At 33.4% G+C, this 27,926-nt stretch overlaps 2 protein-coding genes across 2 annotated transcripts in view; both read right to left on the reverse strand.

Moving 5' to 3' along the window:
* Positions 1-1,199: 1,199 nt before the first annotated feature.
* On the reverse strand, positions 1,200-8,000 carry LOC145068728 (cytochrome P450 CYP72A219-like). Its single transcript, XM_079015729.1, has 5 exons — positions 7,680-8,000; positions 3,015-3,238; positions 2,685-2,929; positions 2,018-2,402; positions 1,200-1,865 (listed from the first exon to the last, which is right to left on the reverse strand). The coding sequence occupies exons 1-5, from the start codon at positions 7,951-7,953 to the stop codon at positions 1,440-1,442; spliced, it is 1,554 nt and encodes a 517-aa protein (XP_078871855.1). The 5' UTR covers positions 7,954-8,000; the 3' UTR covers positions 1,200-1,439.
* Positions 8,001-9,044: 1,044 nt separating this feature from the next.
* LOC145067683 (cytochrome P450 CYP72A219-like) overlaps positions 9,045-27,926 on the reverse strand; it is a 36,404-nt gene continuing 17,522 nt past the window's right edge. Inside the window, exons 2-5 of the mRNA XM_079014766.1 lie at positions 14,655-14,875; positions 10,744-10,988; positions 9,551-9,935; positions 9,045-9,470 (exon numbers count right to left, since the gene is read on the reverse strand). Of these exons, the coding sequence (XP_078870892.1) occupies positions 9,045-9,470; positions 9,551-9,935; positions 10,744-10,988; positions 14,655-14,875 (1,277 nt within the window). The remainder of the gene's footprint in view (positions 9,471-9,550; positions 9,936-10,743; positions 10,989-14,654; positions 14,876-27,926) is intronic.

Here is a 27,926-nt window from a genome sequence, read left to right on the forward strand (position 1 = left end):
GAATTAGAAAATTCCTAATCTATAAAATATTTGTGTAAAATTTTCAAATATTTTGAAAAGATTATCCTAAATTGGAAGAGTCCTTCCACTCAAAATAGTCACATTTCTTGTACTTTGTTTGATAACCAAGTAGACATCAAGAAATTAGGGTTTTAACAAGCAAAAATTACCAAAATTTCTTGCATAATCTATACAATCACAATAAATGGGAGAGGGATCAGACGCTCACCAATGAATTTCAATAGTTCCAAAATCAAAAACCGAGGTTATCCTAACTCCATGACGTTCTTTCCATTGCTAGATTCTCATAGTAGCACCTCTTAGTGTTTGGGGAGGTCGTTACAACTCTTCGACCAAAGTAACAAGATGAGGAAGATGAAAAGTAACAAGATGAAGAAGATGAAAACTGGTAAGTAGCTTCAACCTCATAACCCGTATAATATGGGGTCGATCCCCAGTATAATAGGTAAAAGTTGACTTTTAAGGATCTATTTGACCAAAATCAATAGTTGAATGTGGTGTAGTTATATTCAGTGTTGCAAAACTTGCCGAGTTGGCCGATTACTCCTCCGAGTACTCGCTACTCCCCCCTTGCCGAGGCGAGTTACATAATCTCGAGTACTCCCCGATCGGCCCTTGCGAACTAAGTAGTGTTGTGAAATTTGGTCAACTCGATGATTAATATGTATAATATACTTAATGATTTATTATTTAACTCACACACATGTGATTGTTACTACATATATATCTTAAATTTTCAGTAATTATTCACAAAGTGAGACCATTATGTGTTTTTTATTTTTTGTGTATTCACATTTATCCAATTTTGTTATATATTTCAATCGACTTATGATTTTATCTTTTGATTTTGACATATATAATTTCCCTAAAAATATTTCTACACAAATTTCCAAATCCGAGTACTCACTACTCGGTAGTCGGCCGAACAGGTACCGAGTAACGAGTTCTACAACCTTGGTTATATTGTCCCTTTAATTTAAGAATTTATACAATATTTTAAAAACCATTTTTTTAGTTGAACCGATATGGCGATCGGTTTCCGGTTTAATCAGCTCGACTAGTGAGTCAACCCGGTTTCTAAAAGATGAATAAACACACATTAAAAATTTTCATAAAATTTACCATGTGTGTTCATTCAATTTAAGATAAAGTTAATAGACGTGAAATCACCACCAAAGTTTGTTATACAAAATGTTTTATTTCTATGTGTTTTTATTCAATTTAACTAATTCAACTGGTCCAATTTAGCCGGTGTTTACAAAAAACTTTGTTCCGGTCTAGAAATAGGTATAAAACCGGTGTTAGTTGAACCGTTGCCTTTGCCTTTTTCGATTCCTGGTCCAACCGTTTCAACGGACCGGTTTTTTAAACATTGGATTTAGAGCAGCATACTTTTAAACAAACCAAAACATGCGAGCCTAAAGTTTACGTAGAATCAAATGTGCACCAAATTGAGGTTGTAACGTGATGACAGAATGTGGAGCATGTGAGTACGATGGAGACAACTCAAAAGAGAAGCGTTGTAGAATCATAACAAGTGCAGTTTTTGCTTCCATCAAAGCAAAATTTTGTGCAATACATATACGTGGCCCTCCTCCAAACGGAATATATGAGGTTTGTCCCTTGGTTGCCTTTGACACGCCTTCAGAAAACCTCTCGGGCTTAAACTCTTTTGCATCCTCACCCCATATATCAAGGTCAGTATGTAAAAGCAATGTGTTCACTTGAATGTAGGTTCCTGCAGGTAAGGTCATATTCCCTAATTTCATTTCTTCATGTATCATCCGTCCTAATATCATTGCTGGTGGGTATAATCTAAGGACCTCATTGAATATCATGTTGATCTGCAAACACATAACATTTAAGGAATATATTATATCGAAAGCTATGACTAGTACTAGATAAACTTGTCGTTCTTTTGTGCAAACAAAAAGAATTCGTCAAACACCAATATTGAGAAAGATGCTTCAAGTGAATATGGTTTAGTAAAACTTACAGTTTTTAAGTTACTAAATCCATCAATATGTGGTTTCTTCTCCCCAAAAACGCTTAAAACTTCATTTCTCGCAAGTTCTTGCCATTTTGTGTGCTGACTCAGGAGAATCATAGTCCACACTAGCAGATCTGCTGTGGTCTCTTGTCCTGCAAAGTAAAAAAGTTTGCACTCTTCGATGATATCTTCTATGCTTATTCCAAAGTTGTGATTACCATGTCTTTTAATTTCTTCGTGATTGGAATCCAGAAGAATTCCTAACAGGTCATTATTTCCAATTTTTTGGGATTCCATGGTGGTTACTCTCTTGTCAATAATACTTCTTATTAAGACCTCCATTTCTTGAGAAGTTTCCTTTATCCTCTTGTTCGATTTTGTTGGAAAAAATCTACACAATTAATAATGTTTTTTCAATAACTATAGTGAATTTATGCGTGCATGACAAAACCAATTAATGATGGTACTATGACTGCCATGACATGATCATATAAAATTTTGATATGATTACTTATTAATTTACAAAATTTCACTTAATTAGTGGCAATTATATATACATACATGTAGTTCCTCAATATATTAGAAATAAAGGTAAGATATATATCTTTACAATATATTTTTAGCAACTAAAAGATGAACAAAGTTTTAAACTGTTATATGGAAATATCATCACCTTGATCCTGGAATATACATCGACTGAATAGCCTTTAAAACCAACTGAATCTGTTCTCGTTGAAGTTCAAATATCTTTCTTCCTTCCTCAAAGCTACTACCAAATGCTGTACGTGAAATTACATCACTAGCAAATGTTTTAAGATGAGGCCACACATCCACTTCACATGAGCTTTCTTTCATCAGCATTTCTTCCCATTTGTTGATCATCTCACTACAGCTAATGTAAAATGCTGGCACCATTTTCTACAAAGAAATATAAATCTATATAGTTTATTTCGTAGAATCATGAGTTGACTTTTATGGAGAAAGAAAAGGGAAGAACAGAAACCTTGAGCTTCTCAACATGGAATGCAGGATTGATGATTTTTCTATGTTTAACCCATTGATCGTTCTCAGTGCTGAATAATCCTTTCCCTAGCAACTTTATTAGCGAATGTCGTGGTCCCTTTTGCTTTTGAAATTTATTATAATTAGCTAATATCTCAGGTATCATAGAAGGTTCATTTACATGAACCAAAGGTTTGTTTCCCATCCATGTAAAACAAATTTTACCTGTACAAGTAACACCAAAATTGTTTTTTAAATATACGAATAATAGTACATGTGAACAAACAAAAATCAAATAATTTTAGTTAATACAAAATCTGTTAGCTTTCTAAGTCTGTTAGTTGATCGTAAGCAGATAGTTAGCAACAAGGGCATTTTAGTCATTTTCTTTGTACTGGTAGTTATGGTAGTTATAGCTAATTAGCTGGATGATTTGCTCATGTATATATTCTATTTAAGCTTAACTGAAGGAGAATATTTGAAATTCGTTCTTTGATTCTATCCATTACAACAAATTAAATCCTCTAGTTTTACTTTCTTGGTACCCATTGTCATACTATATAATGATGTAAGGGTATAAATAATGATAAAAAAAGATGTTAATAACCAACACAATATATATTGATCTTGTAACTTTTCATGCTCTACGACTAACTAGCCTTTGTGTTAAATCATAATTGGCTCCTTACAACTTAGAATTTCAGTTTCTAGAAAGTAATTTATGTGAAGTCTCATATCCAAAAAAAAGAGTAAACAAACTTGTGACATTGAATGGTTGTTGAAATTGTGATATTAATTTACTCGAAGATAGCAACCAAAGGAAGACTATCAGGTGAGGACATGAGAGCATGGTTGTTGAAATTGTGATATTGATTATAAGATCTTACGGTTTTTATATCCTACAAGGGCACATATCGATCACATTATGATCTATCTAAAGGAATATCTATACTTGGATCTTAAGATCCTAATGAATAGGATCTTAATTAAGATCTTGACACGATCTGATATCACCTCATTAGTTTTCTTATAAGTCCAGCCTCAAATATTTGTCTATTCAATTTGAAATCGAATATCACAAGTTGCAAAAGGTCTCATAGAGCATCACCACTTCATTAACTCATATCGAATTAGGCATCATATTCCCTTTCTAAACTTATGCCTTTATACATGATCACAATGATCTATTTTTCTAATTAAGATGTTTTCTTACTAATTTTTACGGGTTATAGTAGAAATAAAATTATGATTTGTACTTAAAAAGTTAAAGTTGATTTCATTATCGATGTCTCAATCAACATCAAATTAAAATGTATATTGCATACCAAAGACCAATTTAAATATGAGTTCAATGTGGATTATATTATATAAATATATTATCTATAGGAAATTATATTATATAAATAGATAATTATTTAAAGCATTTTTTTACATATTTTAGATAACTAGGTGCGAGACTCATGTATTACATGGGTTTGTTTAAAAAAAATTAAATATGAAATTTTAACAATTTGAAAAGTTTGAATTTATAAAAAAAAAATAAGAATTTTTTTGAATTATTAAAATTAATGAGCATATATAAACTATTTCTAATAACTACATTACATATATATTACCTTACATATTAAATGAGGAATTTTAATTTAATAAAATAAAAAATACAATAAAATGACAAGTAAAAAATAGAAAATTCAAAATTTCTAGAAAATATCATGTGTCCAAATAAAGGAAAAGAGGACATTTGGCAAAAAGTTCTTTATTTATTAGGGAGAAAGTTGTCACGAGCCCAAAGCTTGGTCATAGGTCTTAACGGGTCTTAAGGTGTAACTTGAGCCAATTTTTTTATCCGAGCCGATATTTTATAGATTCCGATAATGTGGATTTTTATAAATCCTATTTCGGATATATAAACGTTATATTTTTTAAAGATTCAAATTTATTCCGACCAAATGAATACTTGTAGAAATATTTAAAAAAAAAATCATATAAGGATTGTTGAAAAAAATCTAGGTTTTAATCGAATAAATATTTGGATTCTTTATAACCTTTTTTGTTTATGCAACTTTATAACTTGAAAAATAAATAATATTAAGTAACGTATTTGCATAAAACGCTGAAAAATAAAAATAAAATTATAAAATCATAAAGAAAATGTATTCATACAAATCATTAAAATTTAAATAAAAATAAACACAAAGATTATGTTAAATAATTAAATAAAAAAATAAAATAAAGTAATAATGACGTTATTACTTGATAAATGACCTTTGATTAAGATTGTTACTTCCAATGAAAAAACACAAAATTGTTTCTAAATAAAAAGATTACGTGGAATCAATATATATATATATATATATATATATATATATATATATATATATATATATATATATATATATATATATATATATATATATATATATGGTTAGGTTCATTTGAGACCACTTATATTTTGTGAGACCGTGAGACGCATTTGTTTATTTTTTTTTATTTTTTTTTAGTTAATTCATGTTCCGAAAATAATATTTAAAAAAAGAATTTTTTGATTTTTCCATTTATTTTGCATTTTAAAATTATTTTTAGAATATGTACAGTGTAATATTCTATTTAGAATATTTCACGTATTTTTCAAAAAAAATAGAATTTTTTTTTTATTTTTTTTAATTTTTTTTTTATTTTTTTTAGTTAATTCAAGTTCCGAAAATAATATTTAAAAAAAGAATTTTTAGATTTTTCTATTTATTTTGCATTTTAAAATTATTTTTTAGAATATGTCAGTGAAATATTCTATTTAGAATATTTCACGTATTTTTCAAAAAAAAAACGGATTTTTTTTTTATTTTTTTTATATTTTTTTAATATTTTTTTTAGTTAATTCAAGTTCCGAAAATAACATTTAAAAAAAGAATTTTTGGATTTTTCCATTTATTTTGCATTTTAAAATTATTTTTAGATTTGGTCTCACGGTCTCACAAAATTAGAATGGTCTCAAATGAACCTGAACCTATATATATATATATATATATATATATATATATATATATATATATATATATATATATATATATATATATATATATATATATATAAAACAAATATAAACTTTTTAATAAAATATGAAAATAAAAATGGTTAATTAACACACACTTATGCCAATGTATATAACAAATATAAATTTTTTAATTTTTTTAACAGCAAATCTAAACTATTTATAACCTAATACCTAATTATACTTATATCGACAACAAAACTTAAACGATCAAACTCAAAAAGAAATAGCACTCTATACCATTGGGCTTCTATACCATTGGGCTACTTATTGTTGTTTTACTTGTAATAATATTTACGATTTTTTTAATGATTGTCTAATTTTAATTGTTTTTTTTTTTCGAATTATTGGCCACTTGACAATGATATTAATAAATAATCTTTGTTGACTTCCAATGAAAACTGTATAATCATTTGTTTTTGAAATTTTTTATATTAAATAACCAAACAAGTAATGATAATATTATGTTTTAAGTTATTCTACGCTAATAGCATTCATGATAAACTTTTTGTTGGAGTTTTTAATAGAAAACCTTAAGATGAACCCCCACCCAACTAAAAAAAAAAAAAAAACTCATTTTAACTATATGGTAAAAGAGTTTTTCAATTTGTTTATTAAAGAGACCAATTAATTTTGTTTTAAATTTTATTTTCATTTGTATAAATTGTATTTTAACAATTGGTTGAAAACTATGAGATCCATCAAATGATGAAGAAGTTAATGAGAAGTGTTTGCAAATTAACAAGCACTTTGAAAAACATTTAGTTTGAGTTGTGAGATTAAAATTTGAGTAACTCTATCATAGAGTGTCTTATAATTAATGATAGTAATTGGTATAATAATTATAATAGGAGTTTTTAAATATTTTTTTCAACAAAAAATAATTTGTATGAGATTCATAAATAAATTTTGTGAAAAAACTTTTCTAATAGTAAAGGTAACTTAAGATTTTTTATTTTTGGAGTGGGGGCTTATGTTAGATAAGAAGTTTAATGAAAAAGCCTTTTTCTTATATATGGATGCTAGCAACATATGAAAAAAATACGTAACCAGTGGTCCTAATTACTCCGATGTAGCAACATATGAAAACAAATACGTAACGCCTTGGTGCATTTGATATGGGTGAAGGTGCATCGTTCTTGTTTCTTATTTTTTGACAATTTTAAAGTCCTTTTTAGAGAGTTCATTAACTAGTGAAACAGTTTAATGGTCCTCCTATTAAATATCTTACTTATTCTCTTATTTACTTGATCATGACAAAAGTCAAAATTAAAGATAGGATGAAAAATAAGAAGTAGTGGATTACGCATATCAATCATTAAATAGATAAAATATGAAATATGAGGATAAATTAATTATGACAAAATTTTATTTTTCTTTACTTGGAACTACATCCAAAACGATTATACTTTTGAGATTTATTACATTAATCGATTACCGGTAAACATATATAACAATACTTGCTTTGTCAGTTTGTCACTCAAATCCAATGTCATTACATTTTCCAAGAAACCTCATGTACGTCTACAAACAATAACCAGATTATAAATTATACTAATTTAAGAAAAAAAAACACTCACACAGTAACATAATATATAAGAAAGTAAACGTACGTACCATGAATAAGGACAGATTTATGGACAAAAGGTAAGACACGAGGAACTATATCATCGGATAGGGCAATAGGTTTACATGTTGCTTGAGTTGTCAACTGCACCATCTCCTTTAAATCTCCAAACAAGAACTTATATGAGCTACCCTTAAGACCTTGATCTCTTAAAAACTTTTCTATCTTCTTTGGTTTGAACCATACCCAATTTAAAAATCTCAATATATAAAACACCAACGTTACTACTACTCCCACAACACAGCACACTCCGGTAACCTCCATTTGGAAAACAGAGTTGGCGGCGTTTGGTCAACGAAGGTTGTTAAGGTGTTTTGGTGTTTGAGATGATAATGGAGAATGACGATACTTATAGATGGATATATATTCACTTGACTACCTTAGCGTTTGGGTGATTGTAGTTGTGGCGCCAATAGGTTTTGCTTGTTTTTCACTAATGCCCCAATCTTCACCACAACATAAAAGTTAAAAATTCTTATTACCAAAAGAAACTTTTTCTTTAATTTGAGCTTTTTCTCAAAAACTAAAAGTTAAAAGGGAAAATGACTTAAAAGCCCAACGAATTTTTCAAACCATTCAAAAAACTCCAATCATGTTTTCTTTGTTCAAAAAAACCCAACGAACTTAACATTTTGTCTAAAAAGTCCAACAAAGTTCTAAACCGTATAAAAAATCCCAATTTTGTTTTGTTTAAGTTCGTTGGGTTTTTTTTGAACAGTCAAAACATGATTGGATTTTTTTAAACGTTTTGGAAACTTCGTTGGCCTAACAAGTCATTTTTCCGATACGGTAATAAGCCACGTCATCTGTTTCTGTTATTTGACTCTCAGGAAAGTGTAACTTCGTTGGGCTTTTTAGACAAAATGTTAAGTTTGTTGGGTTTTTTTGAACAGACAAAACATGATTGGGGATTTTTGAATGGTTTGAAAACTTCTTTGGGCTTTTAAATCATTTTCCCAAAGTTAAAATCTCACCGATGAAAAGAAAAAAAAAAAAAAAAGCTCCCAATATCAAAAGTACCCTAAGTCTAAAAACCATAAGCCAAACACAACACCACCATAAAATCAAATCGAGATAAATCAAGAACATAAAATCATATTGAGTATCACCAATTCTGGTTCTTGCTTAGCGCGATTATTATTTGATTGTTTCGGTTACAACTTTTGAGTTTTCATATTGTTCAAAAGTGTATCCAGAGTAATGAGATAATTTTTTACAACAAATACTAAAACAATACATATATCAAGCCTGAACATATTATATTTTTTGATAACCCGAGTAGCATAAGGAGTGCACATCATATAAGAAAGCCAACACCACGTAACATAAATTAAAGTACATCCCTTTAAAACTAATTAAAGTTTGCGTAAAATCAAATGAGCACCAAATTGAGGCTGAAGGGTGCCAACAAGATGTGGTGCGTGTGAGTATGATGGAGAGATCTCAAAAAAGAAGCGTTGTAAAATCATTGCAAGCACCATTTTTGCTTCCAACATAGCAAAATTTTGTCCAACACATATACGTGGACCTCCTCCAAATGGGAGGTAACATGTTTGTCCCTTTGTCACTTTTAACACACCTTCAGAAAATCTTTCAGGATTGAACTCCTTCACATCATCACCCCATATATCACAATCATGGTGTAAAAGTATAGTACTCACATGGAGGAGAGTTCCAGATGGCACTGTTATGTCTCCTAATTTGGTTTCTTTATGAACCATACGTCCTAATGAGGTCATCGGTGGATATAGCCTAAGGACTTCGTTGAAAATCATGTTAACCTGTTACACATAATAATTGGTACATTAATGAACAATTTTGAAACAAATATTAGGCCTTGTTAAGGGATAGAAATACTTACTACTTTTAGACGACTTAACCCCTCAAAATCTAGTTTTTTGTCCTTAAAAATATGTAAAATTTCATCCCTAGCACGTTCTTGCCAGTTAATATGTTGACCTAATAGAACCATAGTCCAAACCAACAAATTTCTTGTAGTCTCTTGTCCAGCAACATAAAAGAGTTTGCATTCTTCTATAATTTCTTCGATACTTAGCCCGGAGTTTCTTTTCCCTTCTTGTTCAATTTCTTCATTATTGGATTTCAAAAGAATTTCTAGAAGGTCGTCGTTACTACTTTCCCCAGCTTTTATTGTAACAAGTCGTCTATCAATAATACCTTTTATTGAAGCTTTGACTTTTTGGTTAATCTCATTCAACCTTTTGTTGAGTTTTGTTGGCAGAAAGCTATAATATTAGATAACTCAAGAGTAAGATAATGAAGACGAAAGAAATAAATTTCAACTTCAAGTTGAATATAGTGGTTTAGTTCTAAAATATAATTTCCATTAAATCGATTCATTGATTTTGAAGGCCTTGTGCGATTGATAAAAATGAACTCCTAAATATTTTTTTCTATATATAAACAAAATAATTTTTAAGGGTTAATTGCCTTGATGGAAATATAATAAGTTATTAAATTAGTTAAAAAGGGACATTATCAAAATTTGGGGTTAAATATGTAACTTTTAGAAACTGATTTAGTAAAAAAAAGTTGAAAAGAAGGGTAGACTATGAAGAGTGTGGCATAAACCAGGGGCTGGAAATGTAACTTGGAATTAAAACATAAAAACAATGTGAATTGTGAAGGGGCTGATTTAGTAAAAAAATTTAAAAGAGGGATATATGATGAAAAATATGGAATAAACCAGGAGCTGAAAGTGTAACTTACATTTAAAACATAAAGATGGTGTGAAGTGCCAAAGTGGTGCGCGTTTATGAGTTGAATTTATTAGGGGTGTCATATTTTAGTCTGACAAATCGGTTAGTGGTCTTATATTTTAATGTATGTAACACGAAAATGACACTAAGTAATTTTGGTAAAAATTTGAGCTTTAATTTTTTATTTGATTAAAATCATATATATTAATATACTAATTAATTTGGTTAAAACTTGAGCCTTATTTTTTTTTAGTCCTGTCCAGCCACACACCTTGCAGCCCCTCATGTCAAGCCTGATGAGACATATTCTTCAAAAACAATCAAATATGCTCACCTTGATCCTGGAATGTAAGCTGTTTGTACATACTTTATAATCAATTCGAGCATTTCATGTTGAAGTTCAAATATTTTTCTTCCTTCTTCAAAACTACTAACGAAAGTTGTACGTGAAATTGCATCATTAGACAGTGTCTGGAGATAAGGCCAGACATCAATTTCGCACATGCTTTCATTGGAGAGCATTTTTTCCCATTTGTTTACGAGTTCATTGCAACATATATAGAATGCCGGTACCATATGCTACAGAAGAATGTATAAAAGATTGAAGGTGTTAGATTCGTTTTTAGACAATAAATGTAAAAAATGGCTATTGTGATTTGTATTTTTTTTCAAAGTTTGGTCCAAACTTTGAAGAAATTAGATAAATGGTATTTTTGAGTATCTTTTGTTTGCATTTGATCTCTCTAAAAAAAGAAATGACTGTCATACCCTTGATATATTTATTTTCCATTTTTCTTTCATTATTTAAAGTTATTATTATTAGAATACACTATAACTTTGGTCTTTGTTGTTTGCAAAAGATTGTGGATGAAATCCAAAAAATTTACTTGTACTAATGGTTCAAAATAAATAAAAAAATAAAAAATTGGATCCCAAATTTCATTTTTCATGGATTTAATCTACATCCAACCTAGAATGATGAATATACCCTTTAACATTTTTTTTAAAATTTATTTCGTTATCTTATTATTATTTAAAAAAAATTATATACATCCAACCCCCACCCATTCTCATTCTCATCCACAATCCATTGAACTCTATAAAGTTCAATGGAATATTGCCACATCATCTATTAAACATCTATACAACAATACTCACAACCCATTAAACACATATTCAATCTTAATCACCACTTTATTTCTTCTATAGAACCATTCAACGATCATTCAACTACTTCATGTCATCACCCACACTTCATTCAACTTCTATTTAATCCTAGTCATCATCCTTTTCAACTCTTATACTACTTGCATTATGGATGCTATTACCCACACTCATTCATCCGTCTTCATCCTCTTCGGCCATCCCCATCTGGTTTCCGACAAGATAAGAGCCACTGATGTGGGCGGCATGTTGTTCTTTCATAGATAAACCCCTCCACACCCTTACCGTCGATGCAAATATGAAAGTGAGGTTTCTCATCGATCTGCAACCTTACCGTTGATGCAATCCCACCTCAGGTGAATTACTCATTCCTGATCTTCATCCTCTTCAAACCTTATTAAGCAATCGATGCCATGATTCTTCATTTTGTTGCAAATCTGAGTTTTAGAAACCAAAGAATATAAAGCAATCGATGCCCTGATACTCCGTCTCCTCATTCCTCACACTCTGTTTGTTGCCTCCCCCTCACAACCACCTCGACATCTATTTTTCTCATCATATAAACCTACCACACTCCCGATTAACCTAGATTTTAGTGTTGTATAGCTTCAACATTTCCCCTTTAAATCCTTAACAACATATAACAATTGTTTCTTCAAAATAGCAATCTGAAATATGAAACTTCTTCATGGTTTCGAGGTGAACCCATTTCTGGGTTAGGTTTTTGTTTGAACTAATTAGGGTTTTAAAGTTTCAAAATCAATATTTATAGTGGAATTTGCAAGTTTTATGTGTGTATCATAATAACAATGATTTGGCGGTCATGGGTGAACTCTCGTGGGTTCTAACATGGCACAAAGAATACATCTATAAAATACACACAGAAGTGATTGGAGAGCAAATCATAGGAGAGAGAGAGAGAGAAAGAAAGAGAGATTGTCGGCCACCTATAAAAATACACCAGGCGTCCTCTCCACCAGGCGTCGCCTCCTCTCCCCACCGTTGTTGGCCACCTATAAAAATACACCTCTCCTCCCTCTACTTTGTCACCGACGAAAGAACACATCGCCACTTCTCCCATCCTCGATATCGCTCTTTTGCAGATCTGGAGCACCATCATCTTTAATCTTTTGTTAGAACTAGGGTTTTCAGATCCGCCAGAGCCGAAGAAAATGAAAGGTAAGAACACCACCACCTGTTCTATCCAGAAACACCATCACCACTGCGACAACCCTCTGAAAAAAGCTTATGGGCTTTCAAGAACAGTCTATTTCTACAAATTGATTTTCATATATGTGCACTCATATCATTTATGTGTTTAGGGTTAATGGACTCAAAAAAGGATACGATGGTGCTGAATCAAATCGGAGCTAAAATCATCCCGTAAATAGAATCTGAAATTGTGTGTGCCTTGTGTTCTTGGAGAAAATCACCAGCCATGGCCATTGCTGTTGGATCTCTTTGATTCCAGATGGAAGAGACGAATTGAAATAGATGTGCTCCAATTTTTCTTATGATGGTGTTGACCGATGATGGTGGGTGATGAAGTGGCGGCGACGACTAATGCTCAAGCGTGTTTTCGGTGGTGTCGGCGATGGGTGGGATCTTCGTTTTGGGAGAGATACACAGATAAAGAGTGGGATGGTGGGTGGGTAGAATTTTTTTTTTTTTTTTTAATTAAAACGTCTTAAAAGAATAACAAAAAGATATTGAAAAAGAATTACTAAAAGGGCATATTAATCATTTTAGGTGGGATGTGGACCAAAAACACAAGAAAATATAACCATAGGGACCAAAACCGCACAAGGTATCTAAAATTGGACCAGTGGTACACCAACATTTCGTTTTGGACCAAAACTACAAAATTTTGCCAACCACAGGGACATTTTTGCAATTTTGTCGTTTTTTTATGTTTACCAAGGACCAAAACCTTTCAGTTTTTGGATCATTGGTGCAACCCAAACTATAAGGACCAATTTTTTTAGTTTACTCTTATTATTATTAAATATAGAAAAGGGCTCACATAACCACCCGCACCATCCACTCTCTCTAACCTTTTATTCGTTCCATCAGTTTCCTTCTGCACCTTCGGCCATAGTTGTCGTCAGCCTCCACTACAGCCACCAATGAATCACCATAATCATCCATTGCAGCGACGACAAAACCACCACCACTGCACCAGAAACAGCACCAACGAGGTCGTTGCCTGCCTTACATCATACCTTTATCTCAATTTCCATCTCTCGGTGTGTCTCTGTTTCTCTCAGTGTGGTAGGGGTTCGGAGGAGGGAGAGTGAAGACTAACGACGATCTGGCGACAATGTGAAGATCCGACGATGATTTGACTGTAGAGTGCAAATTTGGCGATCCATGAAGGAAGTAGTTGGATGGGGCTGCTAGACCTGTTTTCTCTCAAGGTTTTAGATGGTTCTCTTAGGCAGTTTTATGTCTGGGTTGAGGAGAGTTGATTGGTGTTGATCTCGTCTACAATGGCCGGCTGGAAGTCAGCGAGATAGGAGAAGCAACATACAGTGACGATGGTGACTAATTGAGGAACCAGCTAAGAAGGTTTGGATCTAACATGTTGATGGTTCGATTGGTGGTGATTTTGTCAAGTTTGATTGAGTTGGAAGGTGGTTCGACGACTATTTCTTGTTTTCCGACAAGAGTATCTTTTGGTGGTGATATGTGGTTAGACTTGAGGTAGAGGAGGAGCAAAGTAGTAGGGGGGCATTAAAAAATGAAAAATAAATAAATAAATAAATAAATAAATAAATATATATATATATATATATATATATATATATATATATATATATATATATATATATATATATATATATATATATATATATATATATATATATATATATCAAGTGTATAATAGTTATTTCATTTTTTAGAGGGGCTAAATATCGTAATAAAAGATGCTCAAAAGGACTATTTATATAATTTTTTCAAGGTCTGGACTAAAATCCAAAAAAAAAAAAAAATGCAAACCACCGGAACTTTTTTTGTATTTTTGTCTCATTTTTATTATGGTAATTAAAATTTAAAAGAGACTAGACTAGGGGCATGGACCCTGAGCTTCTCCATGTGGAATGCCGGATTGATAATCTTTCTGTGTTTGGCCCATTGATCACCTTCAGCATCAATGACCCCTTTCATTAGCTTGCGTACTAATGGATTACCTCCTCTTGATTTCTGAAATTCATAGTAATTAGCCAACATCTCTTTTACCATGGCAGGTTCCGTCACATACACCATAGGTTTTCGTCCCATCCATGCAAAGCAAATCTTACCTACAAAACATATGCATAATTTGTTAAAAAGTTTTCGAAAACCTTGTATGCTTACTTGATTAATAACTCCACCTCGATATAAATTTTATTTGTAGAAGAATCCCTTTTCCGATTCACAACCCAAAAATCAAAGAGCAATTCAAATAAATAAAATATAGTCGAACTTGCCTTTTCAAAATTTTGTTTTGAATTTTTTTTTTCTTAAAAATGCATCATATTGCTATGAAATTACAATTCAAAAAATGTTTTCGGTCATTTTGATTTTGATCAATAATTTCACTTGAAAGCACATTATGGATCATCAACAAACAATTATTTCCACCCTACCATCAATACTTGAAAAAACACCATGAAGGTGGCCTTGTAGAGATCATTTGATATGAAATACTCTAAAATAGAGTTACCCAAGTTCGAATCTCATAATCTTCAACTTTGAGATGACATGTCGGTTAAGAAAAACAATTCTCGAAAAATTGCAGCCCAAAAACCTTTAAATTTAAAACATAAATTTAATACATTAAATTTGTTATTTTGAAACCCTACTTATAATTATTAATCTAGTATATTTATATTTAGTTTGTTAATTGAAATACTATGTTAAATTAAAATAGAAAATATTCAAAAACTATTATATCTAAATAGTTAAAAAAGTTTAAATATAAGACCTCAATCAAAATGTCTAATTAAAAAATATCAAAAACTATTCTTTATAATATTTTTTCAAAAGGGATAGTACTAAAATTATTTTAAAATATTAAAATTTAACTATAATGTTAAATATCAAATTTACATCGAGAGATGGTTTTAAATTTAAATAAAAATAATAAAGATTTAAATATAATATTTGTAACATTCGAGATTATTGGTATGTTCTTGTTAACACCTTAATGTAATTTTTTTTTCTCATTTTAGTCCCTAGTTAGTACGATTAGCGTACTAGCTCATTGATGGATCGCGGATGCACCCACGTACACGGGGTATATGTGGGAGTATGCAGGGCGTACACAATGCAGGGGAAAACCCTAATTTTTAGGGTTTTTCCCTATTTAAACAACTTAAGACATCGTTGGATCTCTTAATGAACAACCTCCATCTCTATACCCTAAAATCGAAACTGTAACGCCCGCAAATCTGGGCTAGTCAAATTAGAGGCAATAGGGGTCGAAAACGACTTTTCGACAAAAGATTATTTAGAATAAATAATCTTAACCAAGTTGTAGAGTATGTTACAAGGTTTTCGTACATATAAAGAACGCCGAAAACCGAGTTATAACGAAGAAGTTATGACCCGTTGAAGTTTCGCGACGGAACCGGCACGATACCGGGAAACGTAAATAGTGAATTTATGATAGAGCGAGATTTAGCCTTAGCGATCTAAACGAAAGTCGTAGAATATGTTAAACTAAGAACATCAATAAAAAGAACGCCCAAATCTGACTTCGTATGAGGAAGTTATGATTTTTCTAAGATTTAGCATAGCAGTGCACAGCCCGAAATCTGAATTTTAGATCGGTCGATTTTTAGCCGACGGGATCTAAATGAAAGTTGTAGTACTCGTAAATACCAACGCGTGGATATAAAGAACGTCGATAATAGAGCTCGTATGCAAAAGTTATGGATGAAGCTTAGTCCCTACTTTTCGAGCGCGGCGAATTCGATACAGTTTCGTAAATACGAGATAGAATAAGAATTAGCCAACGAGGTCTAAATGAGATTTGAAGATCTCGTTAATAGGAACTCAACGGTAAAAAGACAGACAAAAATGGAGCTCGTATGCGAAAGTTATGGACGAAGCTTAGTCCCTACTTTTCGAGCGCGGCGAATTCGATACAGTTTTGTAAATCCGAGATAGAATGAGAATTAGCCAACGAGGTCTAAATGAAAGTTGAAGATCTCATTAATAGGAACTCAACGGTAAAAAGACAGACAAAAACGGAGCTCGTATGCAAAAGTTACGGACGAAGCTTAGAGACTACTTTACTATAAAACTCCTATAAATACAAGGGTGAACTCCTCATATTTTCTTCACACCATAAGCCTCTCTTTCTCTCTCTAACTTCTCTCTAGCCTCCCTAAACCCCTCCCAAGTCTACGGAACCTCCCTAGCACGAGAAGAAAGCCCCGGAGCGCCCGACGGCTCCGAGAAGAAAAGCTTTCGGCTTGGAAACGCTGCTCCAGCGAAGACCGGTTTTTAATAAAAACTCGTTGTAAGTGAGCTACGCCTATACTATATTTAATATAGATTTTATTTAATTATAGTAACATTATTAGGACCTTAAAATAATTATTTGGGCTATTATTATGAGTTATATTGAGTGTTATTTAACGCTTATATAATAGTAATAATAGCTAGACTATTAATTAGTCGTGGTTAACGTTAAAAACTAAACCCTAGTGGTATTGATACTAGGTTTTGTCGAGGAAAATTGTTTTGAGATAACGAAGTGCTGTCTGAGTTCGGAATCACCACCTAATCAGGTGAGTGCATAGTTACTTTCATCTTACACATAGATATGAAGTATTTTATTATAAATTTACGTGCTATGTGTGCATATTGTCTAAATACTTGCTGTCTATGCTGGTGAAAGATTTTTATACATGTTTTAAATGATGTAAACTGTATAAAGTATTTTATATCTACAAGATATGTTGGGTAAAACATGGGTAGATGAATGATGATGGATAAAAGCTGAAATAGAGGAACATTAGTAGTACGGACCTAGTGCCCTATAGGTATACATTGGCAGCAGTGGACCTAGTACCCTATAGATGAGCACTGGCAGCTGCGCCACAACCCGTAGATGATTTAGATCTACGGTAAACGTCCTAGCAGCTGCGCTCCAAGGATAGTATCGGCAGCTGCGCCTAATAAGGAGCCTTATGACCATGACAGTAGTGTTTAAAGGTCAATACCGGCAGAAGCGCCTCATAGAAAATGTCCTAATTCTGGCAGCTGAGCCTAAGTGACAATATTAGCAGCTGCGCTTGACCAATGTGTCATTGGCAACAATGGACTTCATGTTGTTTCCTTAGGATGATCCTTAGGAATGAATGAATGAGAAATAGCTGATTCTTAGGGTAGATCCTTAAGAATAAAGAAGATAATGGGGATGGGTAATTGGGTTGATTGTTTGATTGTTTAAACATAATAATTATATTATTGTGGGTTGAAAACCCTATGTACTCACCAGGTTTCCCAACCTGACCCACTCAGTTTATTTATATCACAGGTGTTGATATGAAGTGACATTACACTGAGAGATTTAAAGAGATGTAGATCACTAGTGTAAATAATTGTAAGTTCTGTTTATGCTTATGTTTCTGTATTAACGATGACATCCCAAACGTTTTAAAATGAAATAAATACGTTTCTTCGAAAATGTTTTAATAACGTATTTACCATGTTTTTCTGGGAACAAATTCCGCAACATTTTTATAAAATGAAGTACTCTGATTTTTATAAAGCATAAACAACATCGGTCTTTTTTGGCCGTGAAAATGGGGATGTCACAGAAACCCTAAGGGCCTTTTGTGATTTTTGAGCTTGGAAGTGAGTTTTGGTGGTGTTTTTGGTGACATAGAAGAAGAAGAGCACTTGGAGGTTGCTTGGGAGTGGCTTCAGCTTGTAGATCTAGAGTTATCTTCATCTTAGCAAACCATTTGAGGTAAAAAGCTCTCATCTTGATGGTTCCTTATGCTAGATCCAATTTAGGGTGCTATTTGTGTAACACTCCAATCCAGGTATTCCATTTTAGCCCTTGAAGTATTTCTTTTTGGCAAATAAAGACCTTCCGTACGTTGGGCGTACATATGCGTACGCTTGAGCATGCATCGCAGAGTTGAGGCTCGTACGCGAGGCGTACGAGGCCATAGACCAAAAACCCTAATTTCATGTCTTGCACCCTATATATACAACCTCATATCATTTTGACCAAACCCTAATCAGCCTATATAGCCTTATTTTATCCTTAAACCCTATATTTGCAAGAAAGTGTGAGATTTGAGCTTAAAGGTGTGTTTGGTGACCTTTCTAGAGGGTTTTCAAGAAGAAGAAGGTGGTGTTCAAGTCTTGATCAAGGAAGAAGCCTTTGGATCCTACATCTAGAGCATCTTGGAGAGCTTTTGAAGGTAAAAAGCTTGCATTTTGTCTATCCTCCTTGCTTGTTGAGTTAGGGTATTCAAGAGCCCACTGTTGAGTCCATAAATCATCTCTTGGGAGTTTGGGAAACTCCAGAGGTTAGGAAGGTTAGATATAAGACTCTTTGATTTGTTTATAGTATAAAAATGCAAACTTGATGTCTTCTGTAACGGCCGTAGATTCGGGCTAGTCAATTTAGAGACAATAAACGTCAAAAATGACTTTGTAATAGAAGATTGTTTAGAGTAAATCATCTTAACCAACTTAAAGTATATTTCACAAGGGTTCCGTACATATAAAGAACGTTGAAATCCGAGTTATAACGAAGAAGTTATGACCCATTGAAGTTTTACGGCTACACCAACACGGCACCGCGTAACGTAAAAACTGAATTTTTGATAAATTAATTTTTAGCCTTAGCAATCTAAAAAAAAGTTGTAGTATATGTTAAACGTAGAACGTACGTAAAAAGAATGTCCAAATATAACTTCGTATAAGGAAGTTATGATTTTTCTAAGATTTCGCATAGCAGTGCACAACCCGGAAATCGAATTTTAGATCAATCAATTTTTAGCCGACACAACCTAAGAGAGAATTGAAGATCTCATTAATAGGAGTTCAACGATAAAAAGACAGTCGAAAACGGAGTCCGTATGTAGATGTTATGAATTTTACACGGTCGTTAACAGTATAATCTTCTCGTACTGTTAAATTTAAAATCGGTCGGGAATTAGCCGACAGAGTCAAAATGAGAGTTGTAGATCTTATCAATACCTAATGTTGGTGATTGGGCCTATTGGGCCTTGTGTCCCAATATAGAATTGGACTTTGATGATAGGCCTGTTAGGGAAAGAAGACCTTTGGGCCATCTTGGAAGGGCTTGGACTTAGGATTTCGGACTTTTTGACTATGTTGAGTTATAATCCTAATTAGGGTTATTCGTGTATTTGATCAGTGTGAGATTTTTGACTGGTATTCTAGCAGCTATTGTTTTCATCATATATCAATGGGTCGTAGGCACTAATATCGACCCATTATCTGATGTAAGATTTCAGTAGTTGAATATGTAAAGGCTTTGTTATTTGGTAAGACCATGAGTGGGAGCCCATGACCCTTGGATGTAAGACTATGGGGGTAGCCCATGACATCCCAGTTGAAGACCATGGAGGGAGTCCATGGAAAATTTATATGTATATGTGCATGACATTATATGGTTATGTGTTTTGTGTATTTTGGGAAACTCACTAAGTGTGTGCTTACAGTTTTTTGGGTGTTTCAGGTACTTCTAGTTCTAAGGGCAAGGGCCCGACTTGATGACGCATCATGCACTCTCCAGTATTTATGCACTTATTATTTGGGTACTCTGATCTTTTGGACAATTTGTTTATGTAACTGAATTTTGGAAGAAAAAAAATATATGGTTAAGATTTCTAATTATTAAATGAAAATTTTTATATGACTTTTTGGGTTGTTACAAATTGTGATTATAGTGTACTCCAGAAGTCATGGATGTTACATCTTAGCTCCTTTGAGGTCCCTTGTCCTTAAAAATGCAATCTTTATGAGTTATATTGGTCCATGCATGTGTTAGGTTCTTTTGTTAGGACATAAATTTGTGGTTTATACTTTGCTTTTCAAGGCTTTTATAGTTCTCGGTTTGTGACCTAAAACTCTATGATCTCGGTGGTGTTTGAACCGAAATCACCATGTGATTTCGGTTGGGTTATTGGGTTGGGCTTTTGTAACTAGGTATTAGGTATAAACCAGCCTACTCTAGCAGTAGTTGTTTTTGAAGAACTGAGAGAGAAATAGAGAACTAAGAGAGTAATTGTGAATCTTATGTCCTAGACTATTATCAATATAGTGTGCATTGAAGATTCATCACTGTTTTCTTATTTCATATTTACAATTTGTGGCATTCATTTGATTAGGATTTCGCACCAATCATAGTGATTTCGATTGATACGTTAAGATCGGGTCTTACAATTGGTATCAGAGCATGGATCGGTATCAATCGATTTGGCAAAGTATTAAACATTTCTTGGAGTTTTTATTGGAGTTTCTAACATTTTTTATTTATTTTTGACGAAAAGTATTGTGGTTTGTTTTTCATGTTCTTCATTATTTTAGAGTTTTTGATCGAATTTGGTTTGAAAATTTGAAAATTCCGTGTTTTTGCGCAACTTTGGTCTCAGCTTTGAGAGTTCTCGACGGCAAACCCCGTCCTCGGTTAGGGTTTTAGGAGTCTTCGTCGGCTAGCAAAGTGACTTCGGTTAGGGTTTGAGAGTTCTCAGCCAGCTCCTCGGTTGTACCTTTGATCTCGGTCCGTGCCTCGCAGTTCTCGGTGGTGGCACCTCGTTCTCGGTTAGGTCAAACAAGTTATCGGTACTACATAGAGTCTTCGATCAACATCTTCGTTTTCGGTCAACGTCTTCGGTCTGCGTATTCGGTGCGCGTCTTCGGCTTCACATTCTTGGTTAGATTCTCGGATTATCAAGATTCTGGCTAAGGTCTCGGTCTAGAAGCCTCGTTCTCGGTCAAGATTTTTATTTCAGACAAAAGTTTGACTTTCAAGGTTCTCGGTCAAAAGAGAGTTAATCATTGGTACTTTTGGTCTGAGAAGTATTTATTTTTGATTTTCGATCAAAATCAATTCACACAATCAGATTCTTTTTGGTAAATATTGTGTCCTTACAACAGTACCAAGGAGGTTAATAAAGCCTCATGCTTTCAGTGCTATGAAGCTAAAATTAAACATTATCACGATCAACATAATTTATTAATTAGGGAAATTGAGGACCTTAAATATGAAGGTTGTACTCTCAGAAAGGCCCAAAAACACTTAAAAGAAAAATTGGAGGCCCAAACCAAAGATCTAAAAAGAATTAGGAAACAATACAGCACTAAATGTGAACACTATGATTATGCTCAAGAAAGGATTGTCACTCTAATTGTCGAGCTTGACACATTGAAAATTAGATTTGAAAATGCAGATTTTAATTTTAAAAAATTTGATGTGTCAAGTAAGAAAGTTGAGACAATGATTGAAAAGCAACTTAGATGGAAAGACTAAAAGAATGTAGGTCTAGGGTATGATAGTGTTCCTCCTCCATTCAATGATAACTACACTTTTACTCCTCTGACTGAGGAAGAAAAGGAAAGGGAAGCACATCTACAGTATAACAAAACTACTATAGTCGAGACAGTAAATAATGATAGTGTGAACGATACTAATGTTTTGACCTCATGTGCAGATAAGGTCACAGTGCAAGATGGGCATGAGCAGAACAAAAATAATTCTAGTTCTGCTGAAAATGATTTAAAAACTTGTGATGAGGTGAACGATATTAATGTTTCTGTTTCATGTGCAGAGAAAATAACAGTGCAAGATGGGATTGAGCAAAATAAAATTAATTCTAGTTCTGCTAAAAATGCTTCAAAAGGCTATGATAGCACTGCTAACAATCTTAAGCCTCATAAAGTTGTGAAATAGTTTAATAAATGTGCATGTGCTTGTGCTTGTGAAAGTTCTTCAAAACGAACTTCAGTTGGATAAGGACCCAGTCACAATCTTATTTATATGAAAAGACAGACTTGTTTTAACTGTGGGATTCCCGATCACATTGTCAGAAACTGCCCACATCGTTCATATGTTCCCTTCTATGAACAAGGTTTGCAGAACGTGCCAAGGAGGAGATCTTCGAAAAGAAATCCTTTGAGGTCACGTTCACAAAATGGTGATTGGAATGCTAAAAGGGCCAAAAATCAGATTCCTAAGGACAATAGGGGAATGTCGGACAAGAAGTCTAATTCGAGAGATGGTTCAGCCAAACCGAAATCAGTGAGGTCGAATTCATCTCAAGGATTGTCCTCTAGCTCATATTCACAATACAAGCCCAAATCAAAAGGCTGTCTTACCCCAAAGGCTAGTGAGAAAGGTCCCTTTCGGTCCAACAAGAAAGTACCCAAACCTAATTACCAATGAGTTCCCAAAGGTCATATTTCAAAATCGTCCAAAAATCCTATAACTTCCTTATGTTCTTTTTATGATAAACAGGATATGTCATGGGAAAGTGTATCTTGTGTAGATAGTAATGGTAAATCCAGTTTCAAAATGGAATGTGTTCCAAAAACCAACTAATCCCGCACTTTGTGTCGAAGCAGCTATGGAGGTATATCATCAGACTTTGGTATGTTGATAGTGGTTGTTCCAGGCATATGATAGGATACATCTCTCAACCGCACGACGTTCAGAACTTTAATTGAGGGTATGTGTTCTTTGCGGGAAGGAAGAAAGAAAATATCACAAATGGTGATCATGTTTAACGGCGTGATGAATTTTGAATATGTTAACTTTGTTCCGGAATTGAAACGTTGTTGAGGCTGAATACGTTGTTATCTCTACGTGTTATTCTCAAGTCATCTGGATGCAACTTCAAATTGCTGAATTACGCTTTAAATTTTCTCGATACTCCTAAGTTTTTTTTAAATGATTCGTTTTAAAGACTAATTTTTTATTTTTTTATTTTTTGTTTAAATTTGCGCATTTATTTTATTTCCTTTCTTCCCTATGCACAAATTTAGGGGGAGAAATCAAAAATCAATATATATATATATATATATATATATATATATATATATATATATATATATATATAAAATCAAATTTTGTTAAAAAAAATGTCTTCTTTCATAAGTGTTCTTGGGAAGTGATATGAAATTTAGTGTTAAAGGGCAATCTAAAATACATGTTATGCATTGAAGCTAAATTGTTTAGACTATGTGTTCAATACGCTGGTAGGCACGAAGGATTCGAAATAAAAGGACTTAACAGTGTTAACTCATCTAGACCTAGATGGTTACATTTGGACTGACCATACGACGCTTGGATAGATTGAGCAGTGAGATAAAATAGGGAGCCTGCAAGATACAGTAAAGTTACTTATCATCTAGAACTGTGGCTCAACACTTCTTCGACGTACGAACTTATGTCCTTAATTATGGTGTTGATAGGGTGACTGGGGGTTCAGAAGAAGTAGGTATGTATGAAATTGTTTTTCTTTCTTATCCTCTATTCCATTCATATGTTGCCCCCCTTTGCGTGATTGGAAGAGATCCGACCTGGGACGCAACATATGCATCTCTATTTCTATGTATCTCTCTATCTATGCATCTCTCTATATATCTATGTCAGTCATACGTTGTCCTCTCTGTGTAATTGGAAGAGATCCGACCTGGGACACAACATATGCATCTTTATATCCCTCTATCCTTCAATCTATGTTATTCATATGTTGTCCCTCGCGTGATTGGAAGAGATCCGACTTGGGATATAACATATGCATCTTCATGTCTATCTTTTCTCTCAAATAATTGAACACTCACCTAAAGTAAAGAGCTCTTTGGAATTCCTTGATTACTAAGGTATGCGTGAAGTGGGGAACACGTTCTAGTGCACTTAAAATTGAATTGGTTCATGACTAAAGGTTGACTGTAGATCTCGCTGTTGAATTTAAGTGGACAACAATATCATTGGTCGTCGTCAGCAAAATGGTCTATTTAGGAATATGATTGTAATGTCTTGTCACTTATAATTTGTCCAAATTAAAAATATCCTTTATGTTTAAGTGGACCACAATATTAGTGATTGACCAGAGCTATCCATGCAGGTTAGTGCTGATAAACGATATTAAATTGCTTGCCAACTTTTGATCCCAAAAGTTTTAAATTTAGTCATTAAAATGTGTTTATTTTATTTTATTTTTGTTTTTTTGTTAAATTTTTTCATAATTTTCCTCTATGCACAAATTTAGGCGGACAATTAAAATCAAAAAAAAAAAACAACAAACAAACAAAAATCATAAAATTAAAAACTCAAAAATATGTTTATTTCTGTTTTTATTTCTTTTTCTGAAAAATAAAAAATCCAAAAATATTTTATTGTTTTTTGAGCGTATTTTAATTTTAATTTTATTCTTAGTTGTTTTATTGTGTGCTAAGTTTATTTTTATTTTTTTTATCTCAAAATTTCATTTGTCTTAAAATGTGAATTCAAAAGAAGAAGAGACTCAAGCAGACTGTATCGGAATTTTCTGAGCAAGGAGAAGAAACTTGGAAAGGAATTGACTGTAATTACACTTCACATTACTTTCACAAGGAATTGAAGGCATGAAAATGTACAATCTATCAGTTAGGTAGTATTTTTCTAAGAACTGTCGTATTTAAGGAATTGAAAGTCCGGAACTGTAAAGATTGTCAAAATTGGTTTTGTCAGTTATCTTTACCTAAGAACTGCCATGGCAATAGGGAAATTCACCCAGCTGGAAAATAGATATCGCTGAACATCCCGCCCAGGGTCTTGACAATCTCTTTGTCATGCAAAACTGTGGAGACTCAAATCTATTTTCGGATATATTCTTCGCAGGAAAGGAATTAACAACTATTGGCACTAGGGCATTGCACCTCGCAAGGCACGATTATCGTTGAACTGATGGGTTTTAGCCATAAGAACTTTCCTATGTGCGCATGCAAAACCCTAATGCTTGGATCTAGGCTTTCTAATTAAACATGCTTTGAATCCAAGACTTCTAATGACTAATTAGGTATAAGAACAATACCAAATCAGATCTAGAAGCATACCTTTGGATCTCTTGTTTGATCTTGTTGTCTTGGAGCTCTAGAGTCACAATTGTCACTCCTCTAATGGCTTACAAACACCAAATAGCAAGGAAGATGATTTGTGAGAGAGAGGGTAGGAGGAAATCAGTCAGGGGTTCTCTATTCTTGATGAGATGCTGATTTCCCTTGGCCATAGGGTCTATTTATACTTGTAGACTCCTAAAGGGTTTCATCTTAAACCCTAGTTGGATAATCTTCTCTTAAAGCAATCCATATCCTTACCATAGATAGCCTTGGACGATTTTGAGCTATCCTTAGCTCTAGAATTCGTCCAATCCTTATCTCTTAAGGATTTACAGTCTAAAGTTCAACTATCAAACAATTGACAGTTTATACCCTCTTATTTAATTAATCTCTTTAAGTCACCAAATTAATTCTAATTAATTTATGACTTATATTAATCAAATAACAATATTATTATTCTTTATATTATTCTCATAATATATTAATAATATTTATTCTCTCTTAATAAATCATCCTATCAAGTTGCTATGGTGAAGGCAACCCAAAAGGACCATGCACAACCGGGTCAAATACTTGCCTAATATAGTTGCAGCCTTAGACACTATTCCAACAGTCTCCCACTTGGATAAGTCTAGTAACTATATGCACAAGTACAATTCGATTTGCAATCGTAGCTCTCAAAGACGCGGTCAAACTCTGATCTAATCAATCTTGTCCTTTAGATAAGGGATCGTACAGTCCTCTGTTAGATATCATGCTGACAATTCTATGGAATGATTAGTCAAGCATTTAGGTTTCTCGATCTCTGATTTATTTGACATAGAACTTAATCGAACACATCAATTCAGTTTTGACCGAGCCCGACACATAAGTCAAATCAAATCATCGTGCGGCCGAGATATCACTTTTACCTTCTTGGATAAAGGTTACAGATAAACTTCGACTTATATGCATTTACTTATTCATTAACCAACTATACACAACAATGCGTTTTACCGAGTTACTGATGCGTTTTCGCATTATCAATGTACAATCAATTAACAAATAACAAACCATATATCTAGGTTTTAAGACTATATGATATTATCGTCTTGCGATCACCCTTTTATATCATATTCCATAAGCTGATTCCAGCAAGCGCGGTACAGAAAATCTCCATGGGCTCCTTTATGGCAGGTACAACTCCAAGATCACCGATGAAGTTCTTCAGCCATATTGCCTCCTTCGACGCTTCGCTCGCTGCAATGTACTCTGATTCACACGTTGAATCAGCTACGGTTTCCTGTTTGGAACTTTTCCATGTCATTGCTCCTCTATTCAGGGTAAAGACCCAACCCGACTGCGAACGGTAGTTGTCCCTGTCGGTCTGAAAGCTGGCGTCACTATACCCTCGCACCTTCAAGTCATCACTCCCTCCGAGGACTAAGAACCATTCCTTCGTCCTCCGAAGGTACTTAAGGATATTCTTCACCGCAATCCAATGGGCTCTTCCAGGATTCCCTTGATATCTGCTAACCATGCTCAAAGCAAAGGCTACATCAGGGCGAGTACAAGTCATAGCGTACATGATTGAGCCAACTGCGGAAGCGTATGGTACTCGGCTCATTTCTGCTATTTCAGCTTCGGTACTCGGACTTTGAGTCTTACTCAACTTGGCATTACTTTGTATCGGTAATTCTCCCTTCTTTGAGTTTTCCATACTAAAACGTTTTAGTATCCTTATTCCCAAAATGTTCTGACTAAGTCCTATTAGTCTCTTACTTCTTTCTCTTACTATCCTTATTCCCAAAATGTAAGAAGCCTCTCCGAGGTCCTTCATAGTGAAGCACTTCCCGATCCAGGACTTAACTTCCTGCAGAGTCGGGATGTCGTTTCCTATGAGTAATATGTCATCGACATATAGGACGAGGAAGCTAACTATACTCCCACTGGCTTTGACATATACACATGATTCATCTTCGCTTCGTACAAATCCAAACTCTTTGACTTTCTCATCGAAGCAAAGATTCCATCTGCGAGACGCTTGCTTAAGTCCATAAATGGACTTCTCAAGCTTACACACTCTATTCGGATGCTTTGGATCCACAAACCCCTCTGGCTGAGCCATGTAAACATCCTCAGCCAACTTTCCGTTAAGGAAAGCGGTCTTGACATCCATTTGCCAAATCTCATAATTATGAAATGCGGCAATCGCTAGCATCACTCTAATAGATTTTATCTTCGCAATTGGTGAGAAGGTCTCATCATAGTCAACTCCGGGAGTTTGAGTAA

Source organism: Lactuca serriola, chromosome 8 (assembly GCF_051521515.1).
Source record: "Lactuca serriola cultivar US96UC23 chromosome 8, Lser_US96UC23_V15, whole genome shotgun sequence".
Classification (NCBI taxonomy): domain Eukaryota; kingdom Viridiplantae; phylum Streptophyta; class Magnoliopsida; order Asterales; family Asteraceae; genus Lactuca; species Lactuca serriola.

Bases quoted from the DNA above. Each gene is read 5' to 3' on its own strand.
- LOC145068728 (XM_079015729.1), bottom strand. From the start codon at position 7,953: ATGGAGGTTACCGGAGTGTGCTGTGTTGTGGGAGTAGTAGTAACGTTG. The intron at 2,930-3,014 runs GTTTCTGTTCTT...ATTTCTTTGTAG, and splicing joins TCCATGTTGAGAAGCTCAAG to AAAATGGTGCCAGCATTTTA. The intron at 1,866-2,017 runs GTAAGTTTTACT...ATGTGTTTGCAG, and splicing joins GATTTAGTAACTTAAAAACT to ATCAACATGATATTCAATGA.